This window comes from Bos javanicus, chromosome 13 (genome assembly GCF_032452875.1).
Source record: "Bos javanicus breed banteng chromosome 13, ARS-OSU_banteng_1.0, whole genome shotgun sequence".
In the NCBI taxonomy this organism is placed as follows: Eukaryota; Metazoa; Chordata; class Mammalia; order Artiodactyla; family Bovidae; genus Bos; species Bos javanicus.
In genome coordinates, this window is record NC_083880.1 from 22,201,344 (window position 1) to 22,224,970 (window position 23,627).

A 23,627-nucleotide genomic window follows, 5' to 3' on the forward strand; every position below is an offset into this window, starting at 1 on the left:
ATATCACTTATAAGTGGAATATAAAAAATGGCACAAATAAACCTATTTACAAAAGAGAAATAGAATCACGGATGTAGAAGACAAACTTATAGTTACCAAAGGTGGGGGGAAGGATAAATTGAGAGATTGTGAGTGGCATATACATACTACTATACATAAAATAGATAACTAATAAGCACCTATTGCATAGCACAGGGAACTCTACTCAATTCTCTGTAAGGACCCATATGGGGAAAGAATCTGAAAAAGAGTGGGTATATGTATAACTGATATACTTTGTTGTACAGCAGAAGTAAGTCAACTTTACTCCTATAACATTAACATTTTTTTAAAAAAGAACACATTTACGCAATTTAACTCATAAGTCAAGGTCTGAGCATAGGCAGGCCATCTGAACCAGGCACAATGGCACTGCCGGCAGCCTCCTCATGGCCTGAATTATGCTTTCTCTCTCCACCATCTCTCTCCTGCCATCCTCTACCCCAAGGACTCATCACACTAACTTTCCCCTCTTTGAACAGATCTCAGATCATGAACACATTCAGTTTGCACTGCCAGGAGGGCCCTTCCTCATGAAATCCATCCCAAACTTTTATTAATTCTTTAAAAGCTAGCTCAAATGTTACTCTTTCCAAAGGTTTTCCTCTCTCTCACTAACATAGCCTTTCTTCTCTGCATTTCCCCAGCACTTTGAATATAGAGTTATTATTTCACATTAAATGAGATATTGCATGTAAAGAACCCCCAAAGGTAGGAAGCACTCAACAGATATTAATTATTTTAGAGCACTTAATGCACAATCTTTATTTATCCCCACAACTGTTTCTCCTAGAGACCTTGAGAATACACACAGCCTCTAACCTTAAGGTGTATCTCACTCATCTTTGAATGCCCCAAGAACAAGAACAGAGTAGGCATTCAACACAATGTTCTTTAATAAGCAAACGCGCATGCTTGATGTAATGCTAGCCCAACACAAAGATGTGTGAACTCTTATCTCCATCTTTCAGGAACTGACCTTCCTACAATGGTATTCATTCTAATTCATTCTACTGTGCAAGTGCCATGCCCACAGAAAACAATACTTAAAGAAACATGATCACACATTGCTGATGTTCTTCTGGTTTTCTTTAACTCTCTTGAGTTCTGGTGGATCTGAAATGGCTGTTGCATGTTTCACCTCTTCTTTGTATTTTACCTGCATGATTTATTAAAAAAAAAAAAAGTGAATCTTATTCAACATAAGTTTTAAAAAAGTTAAGAATTCTTCATTTTTAACTATTACATAGCCTATTTTTTAATTCCAATATTAATTTTCCTTCAATGACAACACACATTTTTATTTCATCTGGTGCTTTCAGGATTCCTTTATCTTAAAGTACAAACAAACCCATATCTATTCACCTATCCATCACTGCAGAGTTTTTTTTTAACTAAAATAAGCATATACTGCTTATAAAAATAAATTTTATCATCAGGCAGATGCACCAAAAATTTTGGAAATTATCTTAATAATTCATTATTTTTCTTATTTGTGTACTTAGCATGTCTTTAAAGGCAAGAGTCAAACTGAGTTAGCTACTAAGTCTTGAAAACACTGCTTATCTGACTGAGAGTACACAAATAATCTAGAATAAGAAAAAAAAATAAAAGAAGAGAAAGAGGAAAGTGGGAGGAAATATGTACAAGCAGATGCCATTGAGTGCTGATCACTATAGAAGGGCCAGTAGCAGAAAGTCAGGAAGTGTCTTCTACCACACAGTCATGTTATGTGAAGCCTGCCTATATCCTGGCATTCACAACAGTCAAAAGCTCCTCAGTCAAGTCTACTTAGAGGAAGATCAACCAGATAAATGACAACACTGGCACACAGTTATGCCCAGGACAAGCCCTTTAAACTTTATAAAATGATTAGTGATGCTATCATATCACATGGTATTTTAATATGTCTAAAATGCACAGAAGATTGTAACTGAGATAAAGGACACGTATATACATATAAATATGGACATATCAGCTAGACTTAAGTGCCATATGTTGAAATTTAGCAAAGACTTAGATCTATGCAAAAGACGTTTTAGAAATCACTTGGTAATGTTTAAAATGATTAAGGCTGAAATTCATGCTGAGTCATGAAGAAAGTGAAAGTGAATTCGCTCAGTCCTGTCCGACTCTGCGACCCCATGGAGTGTAGCCCACCAGGATCCGGTGTCCATGGGGTTTTCCAAGCAATAGTACTGGAGTGGGTTGCCATTTCCTTCTCCAGGGGATCTTCCCAACCCAGGGATCGAACCCGGGTCTCCCGCACTCTAGGCAGACGCTTTTACCATCTGAGCCACCAGGGAAGTCCTCAATACCTAAATATCTTCACTATTATCTATGTTTTAGCATCTGTACATTTCATATGTGATATGAATAACACCGCCAATATTAGGCCAGATCCAAACAGTTAAATTAAGAGTACACTGAGACAGACTGTCTCAGAGTAGGACTCCAAAATAGTTCTTAAGAGAGAAAAGTAATACTCAAAAGGCTCGTACTCTGGAGGTGGAAAATGTCAAGATCTTTAAATGTTAGAGAATCCTACCTTGGTTTGACAGATCTTGCTAATCTTGAAAGGGCAACTTTCCATTTGAATACTAAGCAGGAGTTTATGGCCCAGGCTCATAGAGATACAGAATTATGCGTTTATTGTTTGCCAGAAGAGGCAGGGGAATGCCGGGAGAAGAAATGTGAGACTGTGTGATTTTCCTAGGGTGAGACGCTAAACACGATTAAAGATGAACATTTTTGTTTTTCATACGACTCCAAACTAATCAAAATGGCACAGTCATTTCGCTGTAGGCAATAGAATTGTGCAGTACAGAGCATTTATAACATTATACCCCAGTACACGGATGGGTACATTTCAGATGTTATCATTTGGAAGGGAAGGAAACGACCACTGTACATTTCTCAGCTGAACTAATTTCTCTGCCAGGCTCAAGTGTTGCCTGATACAGACTCCTGCCATGGCGGATCGGCACTCTCGCTGCCAGGTCCCCTTCCCTATGCTTTCTTCAGGAAATCAGATTCCTTCACTGTACAGGGCTCTGAGTGCACTCGCATTCTGCAGGTTTTCTGCAAGTTCATTTTCTGTAAGTTTGTTGACTACAGCGCTCCCTTACCTTTCCTACTCTGTGTCCGCAAATGCCAGTGCACACATACTCTAGGATGCCAGGTAACCACCGGAGCTCCTGACAAAGGCGTTTAATCCAGGCAGTTCGACTTGGATGACTTAAAGAAACTCTGCCTCCAAGGGTGAAGGTGAAGAGAAACGTCCGGGAAGGAGATGTAAGGAAAGAACCCTCAACGAGAAACTAAACAGCAAGCTCCTCACATCCTCGATGTGGAACCTAAGGATGTGGAGGCCCAACAGTGAGGGACGTGCGCATCTGCAGATGTTGGTGTGAGTATGTGCGAATGACTCTGTGTGTGTGTGTGTGTGTGTGTGTGTGTGTGTGTGTGTGTGGCGGGGGCGGGGCTCCTGCAACCACTCCCTGTGGACCCTGAGGGATGACTGTATAACAACTATTACCAAATACACCTATTGGTAAGGGTAGCAATGATCCATTCTAAATGTCAAGTGCTGAGTGAAGTTTTTAATCCATAACATTAAACACCTCCTCTACCCTTCCCCCAAGTTCAAAGGGCACTGGGGAGGGGGGCAGTAATTTATTTTACAAATTATAATGAAGGTGTGTGCTTTTCTTTGCTGGAAGCTCAAAGAAGTAGAAGGTAAATGGGGCCTTTGAAACCTTCTCTTGAGCCACCAAATAAATGTTCTAGTGCCTTTAATCATTCTATCAGGATAAAATTTCTTTCGTCCAAGTTGAGGGGAGGTATTGAAAAGTATCCTTCCTCTGAAAATTGTAATACAGCTAAAATTCTGTTCAAAAGGATGAAAACTAATCCTAGATTTCATTACTGTACCATTAAAGTGATCTATCTCTTCTGCATTATGATATATATATATCAAGATGAAATACTGCTTTAGGTTCAAGGGGAACAAGGCTACAGTTTCCTTCTGAAAGTTAGGTCTTTGATATTTGATGAAACAGTGTTTCAACAAAGTGAAGAAAAAAAAGAAAAAGGCAGCTAGTTTTGTAAAGAACTAAAAACATTTATCTAGCTTGTGTTTGCTTTTGCAAAGGATAATTAATGCCATAGAGAACTTACTGAACTAATGTTCTGCTGATTTTTCTTCACTCGTTCAATCTCAGGAGTATCTTTTACTGCTGTGCCAGCTCCTACTTCTTTCTTATAAAATACCTTTATTATAAGAGAAGGAAAAGAATAACTAAGCTTATTAGAATTGAAGTCCTAGATTCGATTCTTGTAAAGGAAAATTTCTCAGGTTTTAAAGTAATGTGAATACAGCTTCTATTTATGAGAACCAATGTTACATTAATCAGTTAAATAATCCATCATGGGAATAAATGTAGAACTTTGGTTTTGTATTCCACAGTCTTACAAGTAAACCTCTACTACCTGTTCTAGGGTATGCCTGGTACCTTACATGGCTGCAGATTACTTGCTCTAAGAATATAAGTTTTCTTCTTCAAATACAAATATATGTCACATGTGGAGCTGAGAAAAATTAAAGGACATATTACAAAAGCTCACTAAGCAGTTACCATTTAATTCAAAAATAGCATGAAGTTTCAAGCAACTGCTCTTCTTCAAGTGAGAGCAAAGACGGTCTAATTCTCTTCAAAGAAAATATTAGCTTTACCATCAGCATCAACACTAAGTCGGCCTGTTTTCCTTATCTTCCACTTATTCCTTAAACCTTCCCACATCTCTCCATCCCTACCAACGCCTACCCCTTTCGACCACAAAGCAAAAGAAAAAACAAAGTGTCCTACAGAAAAACAGACTAATTATAAGGAAGTCATTCGAGGCCAGAGCTACTCCCTCTCTTCTTTAATTAATTTTTAAATTGGAGGATAATCACTTTACAGTACTGTGATGGTTTCTGCCACACATCAACATGAGCTGGCCATAGGTACACATGTGACCCCTCCCTCTTGAACCCCGTCCTGCTTTCCTCCCTACACTATCCCTCTAGGTTGTCACAGAGCACCGCCTTTGGGTTCACTCTCCTGATGTTTGTTAACCAGTAGGTCCCAGTGGAGGTCAGGAGAGCAGGACATATAGATGTTCCCCCGCAAAAGCTAGAAATCTGGAATCACAGGCGGTAAGGGCCACACGACTCTTCTCCCTTGTCCTCTCTTCCAGCAAGATTTCTACATCTCTTGGCACAGCCTGCCTGTGAAGACCCTAGAGGTACCTGAACAGCATACCTTCAGAGTTAAGAGGTTTCCAACTTATTAGAAAGTAGAAAACATTCCAGAAATTTTCAGAAATAATAGAATTTATATTTTTAATAACATTTGCTTAACCACTAAGTTAATTCTACATTAAAATATTGGCTGTACCATCAATTTTTATTTTAGAATTCGAGTTCATATACCCATTACATATAAGCCCACTATCTTAATCAATGATGCTAATAAAATTCCTATTCCTCAAAACAAAAATATGAACATTTAGGAATTGATTGTTGTTGGTTAATTACTAAGTGGTTTCTAACTCTTTTGTGACCCCATAGACTGTAGCCTACCAATTTCCTCTGTCCATGGGATTTTCTAGGTAAAAACACTGTAGTGGGTTGCCATTTCCTTCTTCATGGGATTTTCCTGACCCATGGATTGAACTCACATCTCCTAAAATGGCAGGCTGGTTCTTTACCACTGAGCCACCAGGGAAGCCCTTAGGAATTGGTTACAAACTAGTAAATCCCTAGATGTAGTATCAATGCAATTAATCAATGACCAGGAAGGCAATCACTTCATATGACTATTTTTATCTTCAAAGTAAAATATGTGTGTAAGATTAAGATCTCTTTCCTGAGTGAAATTTTAAAATTCAGTTAAAAGTACCTGTTGCTTGTACCTAAAAAGGAAATTTGAATCTGTAATTCTAAAATAATCATGATAAATTATAAGTTGTAAGAACATTTGGTGTTCTTATGATTTTAAAGAAGGAAAGATATGCATTTGACAGAAAATTCAAGCAAGGCAGCAAAAAAAATCAGACTGAGGAACAAAGGCCCCCTTTCAAAACATCATTTCAAGATGACAACTGGAAAGAGACAATGGCTACTCACCGCACTAATGTTTTGTTGAGTTGTCTTAATTCTCTGAATTTCAGGAGTATCTGCCACAGTAGAATAGCTAGAAAGCATCTTCTCTGCCTCATCTTTATACTTTTTCTAAAAATATAAAGTGAATGTGAATCTGAAGCTCTGTGTGCCATATTCAAGAAAGACAGAGACAAAGAGAAAATGGTACTACTTTTTCCAACTCTGCTGTACCTGAAAGTCACTCAGCTGTGTCCAACTCTTTGCAACCCCATGGACTATAGAGTCCATGGAATTCTCCAGGCCAGAATACTGGAGTGGGTCGCCTTTCCCTTCTCCAGGGCATCTTCCCAACCCAGGGATCGAACCAGGTCTACCGCATTGCAGGTGGATTCTTTACCAGTTGAGCCACAAGGGAAGCCCACTTGCTCTACATTGTACCTTAGGATTCAAATCAGTTGTTGATGTGTTTGTGTGTGTGTGCTCAGTCACTCAGTCTTGTCCAGCTCTATGACGTATTTATGCAACAGTAAAAATAAACAGCATATGCAAAAGGGGTAAGCAAACAGTCTAGGAAAACATTCACCTTCTCTCAGGCAATGGTCCCCACTCAAGACTATTCAAACACCCTGGGACAGCCTGACCTCTATGAGTCCTAAGCCTAGAACCCACTCTCTTATGAGCAGTTCCAGTTCCTGTTTAAAATAGCCCTTATAACTCCTACCAGTAACCTGACTCTCTTTGCTTACTTGTCTTCATGCTTCTAGATTTATACTTTGCTTCCTACTTCAGATAAAGATACATCTGACTAAGGAAAAGGTACTAGTATTTTGTGCTAGAGATAAAAATATCAATTTTCCTTTTGCTACTAAATGTACTACTATGAGCTCAGATATATCCTAGGCAATACCTTCTACTAGTGCCAGCATTTACATAGTAGTTCAGTTCAGTTCAGTTTTCAGTCGCTCAGTCGTGTCCGACTCTTTGCAACCCCGTGGACTGTAGCACGCCAGGCCTCCCTGTCCATCACCAACTCCCATAGTTTACTCAAACTCATGTCTATTGAGTTGGTGGTGCCATCGAATCATCTCATTCTCTGTTGTCCCCTTCTCCTCCTGCCTTCAATCTTTCCCAGCATCAGGGTCTTTTCAAATGAGTGAACTCTTCACATCAGGTGGCCAAAGTACTGGAGTTTCAGCTTCAGCATCAGTCCTTTCAATGAATATTCAGGACTGATTTCCTTTAGGATGGACTGGCTTGATCTCCTTGCAGTCCAAGGGATTCTCAAGAGTGTTTTCCAACACAACAGTTCAAAAGCATCAATTCTTCGGCACTCAGTTTTCTTTATAGTTCAACTCTCACATCCATACATGACCACTGGAAAAACAAGAGCCTTGACTAGACAGATCTTTGTTGGCAAAGTAATGTCTCTGCTTTTGAATATGCTATCTAGGTTGGTCATAACTTTCCTTCCAAGGAGTAAGCATCTTTTAATTTCATGGCTGCAGTCACCATCTGCAGTGATTTTGGAGCCCCAAAAATAAAGTCTGTCACTGTTTCCACTGTTTCCCCATCTATTTGCCATGAAGTGATGGGACTGGATGTCATGATCTTAGTTTTCTGAATGTTGAGTTTTAAGGCAACTTTTTCACTCCCCTCTTTCATTTTCATCAAGAGGCTCTTTAGTTCTTCTTCACTTTCTGCCATAAGGGTGGTGTCATCTGCATATTTGAGGTTATTGATATTTCTCCCGGCAATCTTGATTCCAGCTTGTGCTTCATCCAGCCCGACATTTCTCATGATGTACTCTGCATATAAGTTAAATAAGCAGGGTGACAATATACAGCCTTGACATACTCCTTTCCTGATTTGGAACCAGTCTGTTGTTCCATGTCCAGTTCTAACTGTTGCTTCTTGACCTGCATATAGATTTCTCTGGAGGCAGGTCAGGTGGTCTGGTATTTCAGCTTCAGCTCGCACCAGAGGCAAGGGGTGGCGGGGTGCAGGAGCTCAGGGGTTTTGGGTTCCAAAACTTGGGGAAGGTTGTCAATAACAAGGAGAGGGAAGGGTGCAAGGAAGTCGTGGTGGGCCAAGGGCAGGCAGTGTTGCGGGGTCCTAGGGTTGGGATGGGGAACAGAGTGGCCAGAGGCCAAAGTGGAGGGACAGGCTCTGGTCTGCAAGGCTGCACCCTTTGTAGCTCTTGACCCCACACCTAAGCCTCCAGCATTTTCCTTTGTGAAATACAATCCTGGAGCTCCTGGGAGGCTTGGCACTGCCCAAGACCTGAGGGCAGGGCAAGGAAGGCTTTCCAGCAGTGGAGAAACAGGAAAGCAACTCCAGCAGTGCAGTAAAAAGGAAGCAGTGCTAGTGAAGGCCCTACTGAGTCACAGGAGCTTCCAGCCCCAACCTTTGGACAGCATGACAGGGAAGGCAAGACATTCTGGAGTCCAGAATGGCTACCTCCTGAATGATAGATACCTCCTAGAAGATCGGAGAAAGATAACCCCACAAGCAGGTATTATTATCCACTCTTGGGGAAACTGAGGCACTAGCTAAGTGTCAGAACCAGGATTTAAACCCAGCCACTCTGGTTCCAAAGTCAGTGAAGGTAACTGCATGGCATACTGCTGCTTGTTAAGGAAGGAGAATATTGTTCACATTGAAACGCACCACAGCATCGTTAAACCCTTTTAAACATTCCCTTGTATCTCAAATAACTAAAGTTCTTTAAAATCAGATGTACCCTCATATCACACTCACAAAATCAACACTGTTAAATTAAAGCAGGAATTCTAACAACTCAGGCACTACTTCCTATGGGAAGGGTTTACTTTTGTTATCTATACTTTCTGGTATGACCAACCTAGATAGCATATTCAAAAGCAGAGACATTACTTTGCCAACAAAGGTCCATCTAGTCAAAGCTGTGGTTTTTCCTGTGGTCATGTATGGATGTGAGTGTTGGACTGTGAAGAAGGCTGAGAGCCAAAGAATTTATGCTTTTGAACTGTGGTGTTGGGGAAGACTCTTGAGAGTCCCTTGGACTGCAAGGAGATCCAACCAGTCCATTCTGAAGATCAGCCCTGGGATTTCTTTGGAGGGAATGATGCTGAAGCTGAAACTCCAGTACTTTGGCCACATCATGCAAAGAGTTGACTCATTGATAAAGACTCTGATGCTGGGAGGGACTGGGGGCAGGAGGAGAAGGGACGACAGAGGATGAGATGGCTGGATGGCATCACTGACTCGATGGACGTGAGTCTGAGTGAACCCTGGGAGTTGGTGATGGACAGGGAGGCTTGGCGTGCTGCGATTCATGGGGTCGCAAAGAGTCAGACACGACTGAGCGACTGAACTGAACTGAACTGAACTGAGGACATATCATAATTTGTCATACTATATTTGCATGATTATTTGATAATTAGATTACCTAGTAGTTCCCCAAAGCCAAAAATCCAAGTCTAATTTTGCATGTAAATGGGTGTTCAAGAAGTATCTGCTGAATGTATGAATGAGTTTGCCAACTTTTCTCCACTGAATCAAATGGCAATATGCCCGTTTTAAGAAGTTAGATTTTTAGTTTAGCTGATACAACTAGTGTCAACTTCTCCAAGTTCAGTGCCATCATGAGACACTGAGGACAGATGAACACACTTCAGGACCATCCCATCTGCTCTGTCACTGAAGAAGGCTGAGAAGCAGGCAGTTCCTTGGATAAATACTTAATTCTGGCATCATGATACCCTTTAAATGGAGCAGGACCCCATGGGGACTTCCCAGGAGAGACTCCACTCCCCCATTACCTCCACCTATCTCTTGTCTATAGAAACTTTAGTCAGAGAATAAATTTCATCAGAGAATTTAGAAATATGGAAACAAAGGAAAGCAAGGAAACAAGGCCAAATAAAATTTAATCATTAAACAAAGTCAAGGACCTTTAGTTCTTCCTGAAGAGCTACAGAGAATATTTTCAGCCATATCCTTTGAGCTGTTTTGTAAATGCTGAAACCTCCACCAGGTGGAAGAAGCTAACTACACGATGAAACAGACTATCGCCATGACATAAGCTGCCACAATTTTGAGAACTGGACTCAAGGAAATGGGAACAAACCAATCTTGGAACTGAAGATTAATTGCACTTAAAACAATCAAGATGACACTGATTAGACCACCACATGATCAATTTCAAGACGACTGTCTGACTCTTTTCCGCTCACAGCCCCCCTCCCTTTGCCTCAGTTCAGTTGCTCAGTTGTGTTCGACTCTTTGCAACCCCATGGACTGCAGCACACCAGGCTTCCCTGTCCATCACCAACTCCCTTTGCCTATACACCCCTAAACTTCCCCTATAAAAACTCTTGCCCCTGATAGCAGGGGATAGTTGGTTCTTTGGGACATGAGTACACCTTCTCCCTAGGATTGCTGGCCTCCTCAGCAAAGCTATCTTTCCTTTTACTCACACTTGTCTCTCAATATTGAATCCTTGCGTGACTAGCCCCTGAACCTGAGTTCTGTGACACTTTAATTTTGAACCAGTGGATGTTTCAATTCCTTGCTTGTTAGTCAGAATTTTGACAAATTTGGTCAAATTTTGTTAAAAATTATTTCAACATAAATCCCATTAGCCAAATCCAATTTCTTCATTATCTTATTTTTTTTTCATTCCCCTATACTACTTTTCCCGGAGAAGTCAATGGCACCCCACTCCAGTACTCTTGCCTGGAAAATCCCATGGACGGAGGAGCCTGGAAGGCTGCGGTCCATGGGGTCACTGAGGGTCAGACACGACTGAGCGACTTCACTTTCACTTTTCACTTTCATGCATTGGAGGAGGAACTGGCAACCCACTCCAGAATTCTTGCCTGGAGAATCCCAGGGATGGGGGAGCCTGGTGGGCTGCCGTCTATGGGGTCACACAGAGTCAGACACGACTGAGCGACTTCACTTTCACTTTTCACTTTCATGCATTGGAGAAGGAAATGGCAACCCACTCCAGTATTCTTGCCTGGAGAATCCCAGGGACGGGAGAGCCTGGTGGGCTGCCATCTTTGGGGTCACACAGAGTCAGACACAACTGAAGTGATATAGCAGCAGCAGCATACTACTTTTCCATTGGGATTCATTCTTTTTATAACAAATATTATAGCAAATAAATTATTCCCTAACGAATAACTTTGCCCAAATCAGATTTTATCAATAACTTTTTTCTTCCATTATATACTTTCCTGTGTGGTCATTATTTCTCTTATATCCAGTTTTCTGGCAGATTTGTCACAGATATACTTGGCAAATTAAATTTTATCAACAAAACTTAGATCTTACATTAAATTTTAGTTAATCTTAATCTTCAATTTCACCTTATACTTTGTACAGTTTAACTTATTCTTAGTTTAAGTTGTTTATTTAAATTAAAATATGCATGATGAAGTAGATAAAAGAAAATTCTTTGTATTTTTTGCAGGATAAGCATTAGAGCCAAGTTCACAATGGAATAAAAAAATGGAAATAAAAAGGTCAAAATGTCCTTGGACTCAAAACAGAGGGATCTAATAGGGATGCTCTGATGCTCAATAAGTTTTGTTGAGATGAATCTACAGCAGTTGTCCCTTTCATTATTGACAAAATCAAGTTTGGTTAGTGGTTACTTTATAATAGAGTGCATTGACTTTGAATAGAAACCCCTCAAAAAGGCACAAATCATAAAGACACACAGAGCAGAAGGTGCTGGGATATTAGAATATATTATCCTGAGCATCTTTATTCTCTACCAACCTGGCTATAGATTTCAGATGCCCTCTTGGCTCGAAGCATATCCGGGATATCCATGCTCACCTGCATTCCTTTCCCTTTAATTTCATTTTCTAAGTCTTTCTTATATTCTTTCTAAAAGAACAGAAAACAGTCTTCAGAGTTTTGCATAGCTTTCCATAGCAATGCAGATATTTACATGTTTGAATCTCAATGTCACACATGTGGAAACACCATTTATATTTCTTCTGTATACAATTTGATGTGTTTGTTTTAAACTTCGTGTCCTGTTAGTTTCTTACCTGGCTGGCCATTTCAGATGCTTTCTTGGCTCTCTGGATATCGAGAGTGTCTGTGCTCACCTGCATGCCTTTCCCTCTAATTTCAGTCTCCAGATCTCTTTTATAATCTTTCTGCAGAAAATAAAACCTGAAATTAGGGCCTTACAATAATTTGAAAATCTGCGTTGGAAAACTTGATGTCATTTTTGATGTCAAGATCATGGCTTTTAGAAATAAACTGGATGTAAATTCACTTCTTTTTTTCTAGGAAATGACAAAGACTTAATTTGTGGCAGAACACAACTTGGAATGACCACAAGGACTCAGGCAGCTTTTTTTCTACTAACGTGACTTAAGAAAGAAAACACAGGGAGGTGAAGGAAAATATTTTATATTTCAATAAAGTGATAAAATATTGGTTAATATATAACTTGATGAATATCAATAAAATGTGAGTGTAAAAATGTCACATTACATAAGTGTTCATTTCTCTTGAGTATATAACCTAGAAATGAAATTGCTGGGTCATATGGTAACTGTTTAGCCTTTTGAGGAACTGCTAAACTGTTTTCCAAAGTGGCTATTCAGTCTTACAATCCTAGCAGCAATACACAAGAAGGGTTCTGATTTCTCTACAACTTCACTAACACTTGTTAAAATCTATGTTTTTTTATCCTAGCCTTTTAGTGGCTGTGAAGTAATACATCACTGTGGCTTTCTTTTGCATTTCACTGATGGTAATGATGCTGAGCATCCTTTCATGTGCTTATCGGCCATTGGTATATTCTCATCTTTACTGGCAAAAGCCCCAATCCATAGTAAATAGACTATATTAAAGTATAATTTTATCTGTTATGGAAGATAATATATATGTAACTTTATAATACATGTGTTACATTGCTATTGACTAGTTGACAAAATGTTATACTTTGAAAACATTTAATTAAATATTTATTGATTTTAAAAAATTGTCGTATCTCATTCTGTAGTGAGTAATTGCTGGTTGCCTCCTGGAACCTTACTCCTGTTTTTCCTTCATTCGCTCCTTGATTTGTCACTGGGCAACTCGCTGCTTCCTGTTCTAAGCTCTCCACCTTGGCTGAGACTGGCCCCAGTGCAAGGACCCTACTCGGCTGAAGAAAATCGTTACACCCCACCCCTGGCCCTTCATGATTGGTACATTTAAGGAAAGGAACGTTTCTCTTTCCACACAATGTATCAGGAGACTTTTCTTTCTTCTGGACATGAATGAAGAAGTTTGCAGCCCTGGGAGCTGCCATGCGCCTCCCTGCAAATGGGAGAAGAAAGCCTGCCCCAGAAGAGAAAGTCAGAAGCTAAAACAGAAATCACACTGTGTAAGTCAGTCCTAGATTAAGCCATGCCCAAGAATTCCTCTACTGCTGGGTCACAAGAACAATAAAAATTATCTGCTTTTTTGAGCTGGATTATCTGTTACCTATAAAATGTCATGATTACATAGACACAATTGTCTTAAGACACTCTTGTCACATTTTAAAGCTACTGATTATTCTTATTCCTATAATTGAACATTTATATGTATGAATGTTATTCTTCAATGAAAATTATATTAAAAGGAAACTACTGACTATATCCTATTAAATTTCTTCAAAAACAATTACTTCCTATTATGCTGACATACCCAAGATTTGTGATTCCATGCTATAAAATAAATTTTGTTTTGCTTATTTGTGATGTTGTAAATTTAGAGAAGTTGTAAACAAAAATTTCAATCTAGAGAAATGGTATTTACTATCTACCCATAAGTCTGCTACCCATAAATCTGCCTATTTGCACTGACTTACAGTCTCAGTTTTACTTTCCTGAAGTGAAATAATAAAAAAGTTAAACATTCAGGTAAAAATGTTTAACTTTCAAACTAATAATATTAAATTATCACTATGCCTGTAAAAAGCTCTGTTTTTAGCTAAGGCCCAAAAGCAAAACACTTCATTTGAAAGACAATATATGTACAAACTGAGGTACTGATCATAGATTATCACCAAAATTCCATGGTATAAATATGCCATTTAATATTTCCAATATGAATTTTCAAATCTAAAAGCATTCAAAAGCACATAAATAGACTACATGGACTCTAGTCACATCAGCTAATATTGATGCATAATAAAATATCTTACAACTTAGAAAAACTTAAAAGAAAAACATGATGACATCTATGTTCCAAGAGCCTGAGTCAGATTTTTTAATGCAAGTCACATGGTCAAGCCCACCAGGAAAGTCGAACTGTGAGAGGTCATCTGTGTAACAATATAGCACATTTACTTTACTTGAAAAAACAAAAGCTGAACTATTGCAAAGTCCTGAAGTCTAGTTGAAAAGGACTTGAGAACCATCATTTGAGCAAAATGCAACATAGCTATAATTATATGCAAATGAGACTGTGGATGACAACGATACGGCATCACCAGAATTGGTCTGGGCCACAGCACAGCTGACTCTTCAAGGCCTGTTTTTCCTTTGGGTTCTCAATAACCAAAATGCACCATTTTCCTAGTGAGTTTGAGTCTTGAACAAAGTTTGAGTCTTGATCATAGATTCATGGGTTTGAACTGTGCGGCTGCACGTGTGTGGTGATATTTTCAACAGTAACTACTACAGCACTACATGGTCTGTGGTTGGTTGAACCTGTGGGTGTGGAGAAACCATGGATATAGAGAGCAGACCATAAGTTATATGGGAATTAATGTCCCGTGTTGTTCAAGTGTCAACTAAATACAATCCCAAGGTATACAAAGACATTTCAATCAATGTATCTCTGAATAAACTAATGTATTATCATTCTAAGGAAACATGCAACACTTCAACTTGTCATAAAAGGAATATGTCATAGAAGATTCTTAGGTCAAAGTGTGAAATGCAAAATTTCTGTTCTTTCCACATTGTTTTCTCCTGAGAAAGTACACTTTCTTTTGGCTTCAAGTTCAGTCCCATGAGGATGATTTTGAAGACTCTTCTCCAGCTCCAAATTCCTCATCCCGCCCCCATAGTCAAATCCAGGACCTTGAACAAATACTGGATATTGCACTCTCTTCATAATAACAAAAATAATGGAAAATATAAGTAGTGATTTGATAGTTGCTAGATAGTCAGTTACTCAGAAGCCCAAGGAGGTGACCATAAGGAAATACTAATAAATCTAAGAAAGGAAGGACAAGAAAGAGCCAGCCATGCAAAGACAAGGGAAGGACTTTCAGGAAGAAACAGAGCTTTACAGAGACTGTAAAACTTGTGGAGGTGCAGCCAGCCTGGAGCCTTTAAGACTAGAATATGATGAGCAAGGGAAGAACGGTACAGGGGTTGAGAATAAGCAGGAGGGAGAGCATGGCACCATACCAGAGCAAGGAGTATGGTGCCCATACTGCACAGACTGGAAACCACTGGAGAGTTTTCAGTGGGAGAAATCAGAAAACTTAACCCTTCAAGGATTGTTCTGGCTTCTGGGTAGAGAATGAGGTCAATGTTGGAAGAAGAATCTTGTTTAGAAAGCTACTGCAATGATCCAGGAGATAGAGATTGTGGCTTGGACAAAAGTGGGGAGAGGTAGATGGATCTAGGAAATCATTATGGTTGTGGAGTCAATAAAACTTGCTGACAATAGTAACCAAAGTAACTTCTGGGATTTCACTGATACCACTTGCAAAGAAAGGGGTGAAAGAAGGAAGCAGATCTAAGGGAAAAATGAGGATTTTCAGTAGGTTATGTAGAATCCCTGTTATAATACATTTAAGTGTCATTGACATGTGGTAATGCCTAAGTGTAAGTGTAGTTGCTCAGTCGTGTCTGACTCTTTGCGACCCCATGGACTGTAGCCCATCAGGCTCCTCTGTCCATGGGATTCTCCAGGCAAGAATACTGCAGTGGGTTGCCATTTCCTTCTCCAGGGAATCTTCCTGACTCAGGGATCGAACCTGGGTCTTCCACATCACAGGCAGATGCTTTACCCTCTGAGCCACCAGGGAATCCCTACAGGACATTAAAGGCAAATGGTTGCATATTTATATCCATGTTACAGAACATAATTTTTCTAAAACAATGAGGTAGAATTATATGAAGTAACATGGAAAAGAGATATTAAGAAGCAGAAGCAGAAGATATTAAGAAGAGGTGGCAAGAATATACAGTAGAACTATATCAAAAAGATCTTCATAACCCAGATAATCACGACAGTGTGATAACTGACCTAGAGCCAGACATCTGGGAATGCAAAGTCAATGGGGCCTTAGGAAGTATCCCTACGAAAAAAGCTAGGGGAGGTGATGGAATTCCAGTTGAACTATTTCAAATCCTAAAAGATGATGCTGTGAAAGTGCTGCACTCAATATGCCAGCAAATTTGGAAAACTCAGCAGTGGCCACAGGACTGGAAAAGGTCAGTTTTCATTCCAATCCCAAAGAAAGGCAATGCCAAAGAATGCTCAAACTACTGCACAATTGCACTCATCTCACACGCTAGTAAAGTAATGCTCAAAATTCTCCAAGCCAGGCTTCAGCAATATGTGAACCATGAACTTCCAGATGCTCAAGCTGGATTTAGAAAAGGCAGAGGAACCATAGACCAAATTGCCAACATCCATTGGATCACTGAAAAAGCAAGAGAGTTCCAGAAAAGCATCTACTTCTGCTTTATTGACTATGCCAAAGCCTTTGACAGTGTGGATTACAACAAACTGTGGAAAATTCTGAAAGAGATGGGAATTTCAGACCACCTGACCTTTCCTCCTGAGAAATCTATATGCAGATCAAGAAGCAACAGTAAAAACTGGACATGGTACAACAGACTGGTTCCAAATTGGGAAAGAAGTACATCAAGGCTGTATATTGTCACCCTGCTTATTTAACTTCTATGCAGAGTACATCATGAGAAACGCTGGGCTGGAAGAAGCACAAGCTGGAAGCAAGATTGCTGGGAGAAATATCAATAACCTCAGATATGCAGATGACACCACCCTTATGGCAGAAAGTGAAGAAGAACTAAAGAGCCTTTTGATGAAAGTGAAAGAGGAGTGTAAAAGTTTCCTTAAAACTCAACATCCATAAAACTAAGGTCATGGCATCCAGTCCTATCACTTCATGGCAAACAGATGGGGAAACAGTGTCAGACTTTATTTTTCTGGGCTCCAAAATCACTGAAGATGGTGACTGCAGCCATGAAATTAAAAGACACTTGCTCCTTGGAAGAAAAGTTATGACCAACCTAGACATATTAAAAAGCAGAGACATTACTTTGCCAACAAAGGTCCGTCTATTCAAAACTATAGTTCTTCCACTGGTCATGTATGGATGTGAGAGTTGGACTGTGAAGAAAACTGAGCACTGAAGAATCGATTCTTTTGAACTGTTGTGTTGGAGAAGACTCTTGAGAGTCCCTTGGACTGCAAGGAGATCCAACCAGTCCATCCTGAAGGAAACCAGTCCTGAATATTCTTTGCAAGGGCTGATGCTGAAGCTGAAACTCCAATACTTTGGCCACCTGATGCAAAGAACTGACTCATTTGAAAAGACCCTGATGCTGGGAAAGATTGAAGGTGGGGGAGAAGGGGACGACAGAGGATTAGATGGTTAGATGGTATCACCGACTAAATGGACAAAAGTTTGAGTAAACTCTGGGAGTTGGTGATGGACAGGAAGGCCTAGCGTGCTGCAGTCCATGGGGTCACAAAGAGTCAGACACGACTGAGCAACTGATCTGAACTGAACTGAACTGAACATGGAAAAGGGTCCATGATATTCAGTGAGAAAAGCAAGGACAAACTACATTGTATTTATTTAAGGTTTTTTTCAGTTCCTTGTGCACAAATGTATAGTTATCTATATACACAGAAAAAGATATCTGAAAGGCTCTACAGAAAATTCCTAACAATGGCTATCTCTCAGGAGGATGACAGAATTAGGGGTAGGATTAGGGGCAGAAGGTTTTCAAGTCTCTATTCAGCATGCACCCTTCCACCCCACTCCCACCATTTCTAGATGGAATCCCTTTTGGTCAAGAATTCTAGGCCATCCCTTGTTTCTATATCTGAAACAAAGTTATCACCATTCCACTCCCCTGGCCAGTATCTAACCCTGGGGATGGAGGCAGATCTCAGCACAGCAGTAATTCCCCTGGTAGGTATTCAGCTACTTAGCCTCCAGATTCCCTGGGTGGGAGTCAGTCCTAAGCCAGCTCTGCCTAACTGCAAATGTCACATTGTAGCTCTCAGAGTAGCGCTACTGGAGCCTCAACCCCAGCCAGCCTTAAGGTACGGGAGCTGTACCCCTTAGCCTGCACCCCAACTTTCGCTTTACACGTGTTTCTTCTAAGTCATCTCTTCCCACACACTCTCTGCTCCAGTGGCCCTTCTATATTTTCAAAATTTCTGGGGGAGTTCAAGAGATGTAGAACTGATTCTGGGCTATTTCATTCGAAGAATACATATAAGATCTGACTCCTACAACTTTGTTATTTTATATCTATCACATCATAGCACCTAAGACAAAACTTCAATATCCTGTTGTTCATGTATTACATGAAGAAGAAATGGTTTTAGATGAATGAACTTCAACACAAAATGCTGATTCTACAGAAATTTCAGACACACTGTTGAGGTCAACAGAGCATATTTTGAGAACACACAACCAACCAAACAAAAATAGCATCATTTTCATGTTACAATCTCAGTGTGTGATTTTCAAGTTCTGCTCACATAGCTGGAAATGAAATGCGCCAAGTAGCACATGATCCACCCTCAAAAAAAATGATATGAAAATATTAATCATAGAGTAAAATTAACATGAAACTTGTATTATGGGATAAAGTAAAAAACTGTATCCATGTCTGTATCTGTGTGTTGTATTAAAATGCCCTTCTCCAAGTTTTCTTTGACATTCTTGAAGTTAATGAGCAAAGCAGAAACAGTAAATTTTTCCAGTAAGCATGATGATTGCGAATGGTTTCCATTCCAAACTGTTAGACTAGTCACAGAAAGCTTTGAAAAAGTCCATGTATTACTCCATTTGTTATTATGATTTGTCAAGTTCCAAAACAGGAGCCTCAAGGTCCACCTCACTCAGTCTCAATACTCACCTCACTCGCCATCTCAGAAGCTCTTTTGGCATGCTGAATTCCAAGGGTGTCAGCGCCAACTTGCATTCCCTTCCCTTTAATTTCTGATTCCAGGTCTTTCTTGTATTCTTTCTATAAAAAAGCAATATTTTGCAATACTCAGACACTGAGGGGACAAAGACATATTTGAATTCAATGATATCAAAAATGGCTAAACATGTTTTTTTTTAAAGAAGAAAACAGAGCTTACTTTGTACTATGAATGATCAACCTAGACCTAAATTTTCTGAACTGCTTAGAACTATATTCACTGTCCTCACTAAAGAAGAGTTTATACACTCTCAAGACTTTTGCTATATAAAGGCAATTGCCAGGTGACAATCTTCACTGAAACTGTCTTGGGGCCAGAAGGATCGGAAGGCAAGTTTAACTGAGTTGATGTTTTAGAAAGAAGACTGACTTTGAGGTAAGAGCACTCGTGGCCACGTGTGTGATACTGGGACTGTCTCTTCACATTTCTGGTTTACTCATCTGCAAAATGAGGATTATAGTTCCTCTGTGCAGGATCACTGTGAGGATCATGGAGACTACATGTAGCCTACTGCCCAGAACAGAGTGGGTTTTCAGTAACTGATAGCTTTTTTCCAGTTTTTTACTCCTATATCCACATCCGAAGGCCTGGTTTATTGGTGTTCCTGCCACTGTCTTGCCATCAACTCTCTTTGGATGAACTCTGCCACTGAGAGTTCAAAAAACCTTTCCCAAGTATTATTGATAAGTAATTTACAAAACTGAACTCTGAATGTTACTAGATAGATATATTACCCACAACAGAAAAAAATTTATAGAAAATTACTGCTATAGATAAGTGTGATGACAATGTTAGTCAAAGACATCACAGTGGACAGTGTTGTTTCTGACTCTTCTGGCAAAAAGTTCCACAATTTCCCGTAAGGAATTGCCTCTAATCTCTCTCAATCCATCAACTCTGGGTGGGTTGTTCTGGGGTGAGTGTGATTTTTCCTACATATATTTTTAATTCCACTAAAATGCTTTTAATATTTCCTTTATGTAAAAAACACAAGCCAAAGATGAATATAAATCTTTAAAAAACACATATCAATTTAGAATAATTTATACTTAAAAACACCATTAAACTGCTAAAAAGTAAACTGAACAATGGTGACCGTGAGACCCATACTAGATCATCAGCACATGACATTCCTCTGACTCCAGAGAGAATGACTGGGTTGAGTCTGGGCACAAGACAAAGGTGATTCAGTAAGACTCAATCCTTAGACCTTAGTCGTATTGTAAGCAAACAGATGCTCACTTCCTACTGGAATTAGTGGCCACAGATATAAGTTATCCTGTCATGAACAGGGGGCTTCCCTGATAGCCCAGTTGGTAAAAAATCTGCCTGCAGGAGACCCTGGTTCAACTCCTGAGCCAGAAAGATCCACTGGAGAAAGGATAGGGTACCCACTCCAGTATTCTTGGGCTTCCCTTGTGGCTCAGCTGGTAAAGAATCCACCTGCAAGGCAGGGAACCTGGGTTCGATCTCTGGGTTGGTAAGATCCCCTGGAGAAGGGAAAGGCTACCCACTCCAGTATTCTGGTCTGAAGAATTCCACAGACTATATAGTCCATAGGGTCACAAAGAGTCAGACATGACTGTCATGAAGAGGTGCCATCATATAGAAACAGCCTGTCAAGAGCAAAGCAAGAGTGAAGATAACAGAAGAGAGAGATGAAGGAAAAGGGACAGCATTCAAATTCCAACCTGAATGTGACCCTCAGATTTCTTTGTTCTTAAACCAAAACAGTTTCTTAATCAGGTTTGACTTGGGTTTATATCATTTGCAACCTGACTAATACAATCACATCAACATCATTATTGTGATCATCATTATCATTACCGTGGTTTATTGACATGTGGATAAAGTCTTAGATTTCTTCACTGTTAAAGTCAGTGAGACTCTCCTCAAAGACAGTGTCATTATTTGCTACCAAAGTAATGAGATAACACAAGGATTAAAGGACTTACAGCACTTCAGAGGCACTTCATTCTTAAAAATTCATGTACAGTGAGTAACAGCCACTTTCATTTTATAAAGAGGTTTAAGTGGACTCAGCAGCTAGCCAAGGACTGGGACAGCCAGTGAGCATGTGAACTTTTAAACTGTAGTTACTAACAGACCACCTTCCTAATCTGCCTTTCACTAGTTTAAAAGATGACATTAAATCTTATTCAATTATTTTGGTTAAGTATATAGAATTTTTTCTAAAATAAGGAAATGTTCATTTTTCTCATACTACATAGACAGGAGATGGTGAGCATCATCTTTTTAAAAAATGCATTGACTGCAAAAAGATTACTAGAACATAACTGCTTATTACCATCTTACACATAAAAGCTGCACAATATTTCTATACAGTTAACTTTGGTCACTTCATGCGAAGAGTTTACTCATTAGAAAAGACTCTGATGCTGGGAGGGATTGGGGGCAGGAGGAGAAGGGGACAACAGAGGATGAGATGGCTGGATGGCATCACTGACTCGAAGGACATGAGTCTGAGTGAACTCCGGGAGTTGGTGATGGACAGGGAGGCCTGGCGTGCTGCGATTCATGGGGTCGCAAAGAGTCGGACACGACTGAGCGACTGAACTGAACACACAAACAAGAGGCTTAATTCCCCTATTACTGTCGTCAGCCCTCCACATGAGAGGTTCCTCAGCATTCACAGATTCAACCAATCATGGACTGTGGAGGACTGCAGAATTTACAATTGAAAGTATGTATAAGTGGACCTACCTGCACAGTTTAAGTCCATGTTGTCCAAAGGTCAACTGTATAATCTCTGAGAAAGACTTACAGACAAGGAAATCAGCTGAAAATTCATATATTCTCAATCGTTAAATAAATGAACTCACCTCACTAGTCATTTCAGATGCTCGTTTTGCTCTTTGAATATCAAGTACTTCGGAATTAAGCTCCATTCCTTTCCCTTTTATTTCATTTTCCAAATCCTTTTTATATTCTTTCTATGAAACAAGAATATTACTGTTTGAAATTTACTGGGAAACTCTTTAATTTATATACTGTTTTACATGTGTTTCCAGAGACCACAGAAAGAAAATATTTCTAGAAAGGAATGAACCAGATTTCTGAGCATTCATGCTCTTTATTTCCTACAGATACTTCATTTTCTTTTTTAGTCATGGTTGTGGAGTTTCCAATACTATCAATCTTTTTTCTTTTATCCTGTCTTCCCACATGTTTTGGTACCATATTGGAGCCATATTTTTAAAAGATATCTTCCCTTTTTTTTTAATTTATTTATTTTTTATTAAAGGATAATTGCTTTACAAAATTTTGCTGTTTTCTGTCAAACCTCAACATGAATCAGCCACAGCTATACATATACCCCCTCTCTTTTGAACCTCCCTCCCCACCATCTCCCTCCCCATCCCCTCTTCCATTTAAATGGTAAGGAAGGTCTTAAGAATGCATGCTTCATCAACATGACAATGAAATGCAATATCTGATCCTGGACTAGATCTTGTACTAGAAGGAAAAAGTGCTAAAAAGGACACTGAGGGTCAGTTAACAGTATTAGAATACAGACAGTAGATTTAATAAAAGTATTTTATCCATGTTAAATTACTGAAGACAACTGTACTATTACAGTTATTAACCGAATATCCCTATTCTTAGGAAATTCAGAAATATGTACTGAAGTATGTGGGATACTTCATGGGAATAAAAACCATGATATCTGCAGCAGGCCTTCCAAGAGTTTAGAAAAAAACTTTTTGGGTGGGGAGCAGACAAATAATAAAGAAATGGGGTGAAATGATAAGAACAAGTGAAAAATCTGGGCAGAGGTTATATGGATATTATTTGTATTATTTTTGGAACTTTTCTTTAAGCTTGACATTAAAAATTAAAAATGTGCAAAAAAAAAAAAAGAATGCATGCTTCTTACTAATTACTTGAAGTATTTCTTTGAAAGCTGTCTATAAAATATGAATCATTAAAAGAACATAATTGGAAAAGAATGAAAAATTACAAAATCAAAAGGACTGATGTAGCCAATTTTTTGTTTCCATTTTATTCAAAGATTTGTAAAATCAAATAATTTCCTACAGATTGATAATATATGGTCTGAATTTCACCCATTTTAACATATTTTAAGTAGATCCAAATGTCTTTAATCTGTACATATAATATGGGGTTTTTTGTTTGTGCTAATGAATTTCTGTCTTCTTACTAATTGAATTATGAAAACAATGTCTATCCTAATCCAATTCAGCTAAGTTGCCTTTAT

The 23,627-nt window shown here is 39.2% G+C and overlaps 1 protein-coding gene and 1 non-coding gene across 9 annotated transcripts in view; both read right to left on the reverse strand.

Moving 5' to 3' along the window:
• Positions 1–23,627, reverse strand: part of NEBL (nebulette) — a 378,681-nt gene that overhangs the window by 43,419 nt on the left and 311,635 nt on the right. For 6 of the 8 annotated variants that reach the window (XM_061435956.1, XM_061435958.1, XM_061435954.1 and 3 more), the window contains 7 exons: positions 22,231–22,341; positions 19,318–19,428; positions 12,235–12,345; positions 11,957–12,067; positions 6,212–6,316; positions 4,219–4,311; positions 1,106–1,198 (listed from right to left, as the gene is read on the reverse strand). The exons of the other annotated variants lie outside the window; for them this stretch is intronic. In XM_061435956.1, the coding sequence (XP_061291940.1) occupies positions 1,106–1,198; positions 4,219–4,311; positions 6,212–6,316; positions 11,957–12,067; positions 12,235–12,345; positions 19,318–19,428; positions 22,231–22,341 (735 nt within the window). The remainder of the gene's footprint in view (positions 1–1,105; positions 1,199–4,218; positions 4,312–6,211; positions 6,317–11,956; positions 12,068–12,234; positions 12,346–19,317; positions 19,429–22,230; positions 22,342–23,627) is intronic. 8 annotated transcript variants of the gene reach the window in all.
• TRNAS-AGA (transfer RNA serine (anticodon AGA)) lies at positions 2,273–2,345 on the reverse strand. The gene has a single exon. It is a non-coding gene; the product is annotated as a tRNA-Ser (tRNA).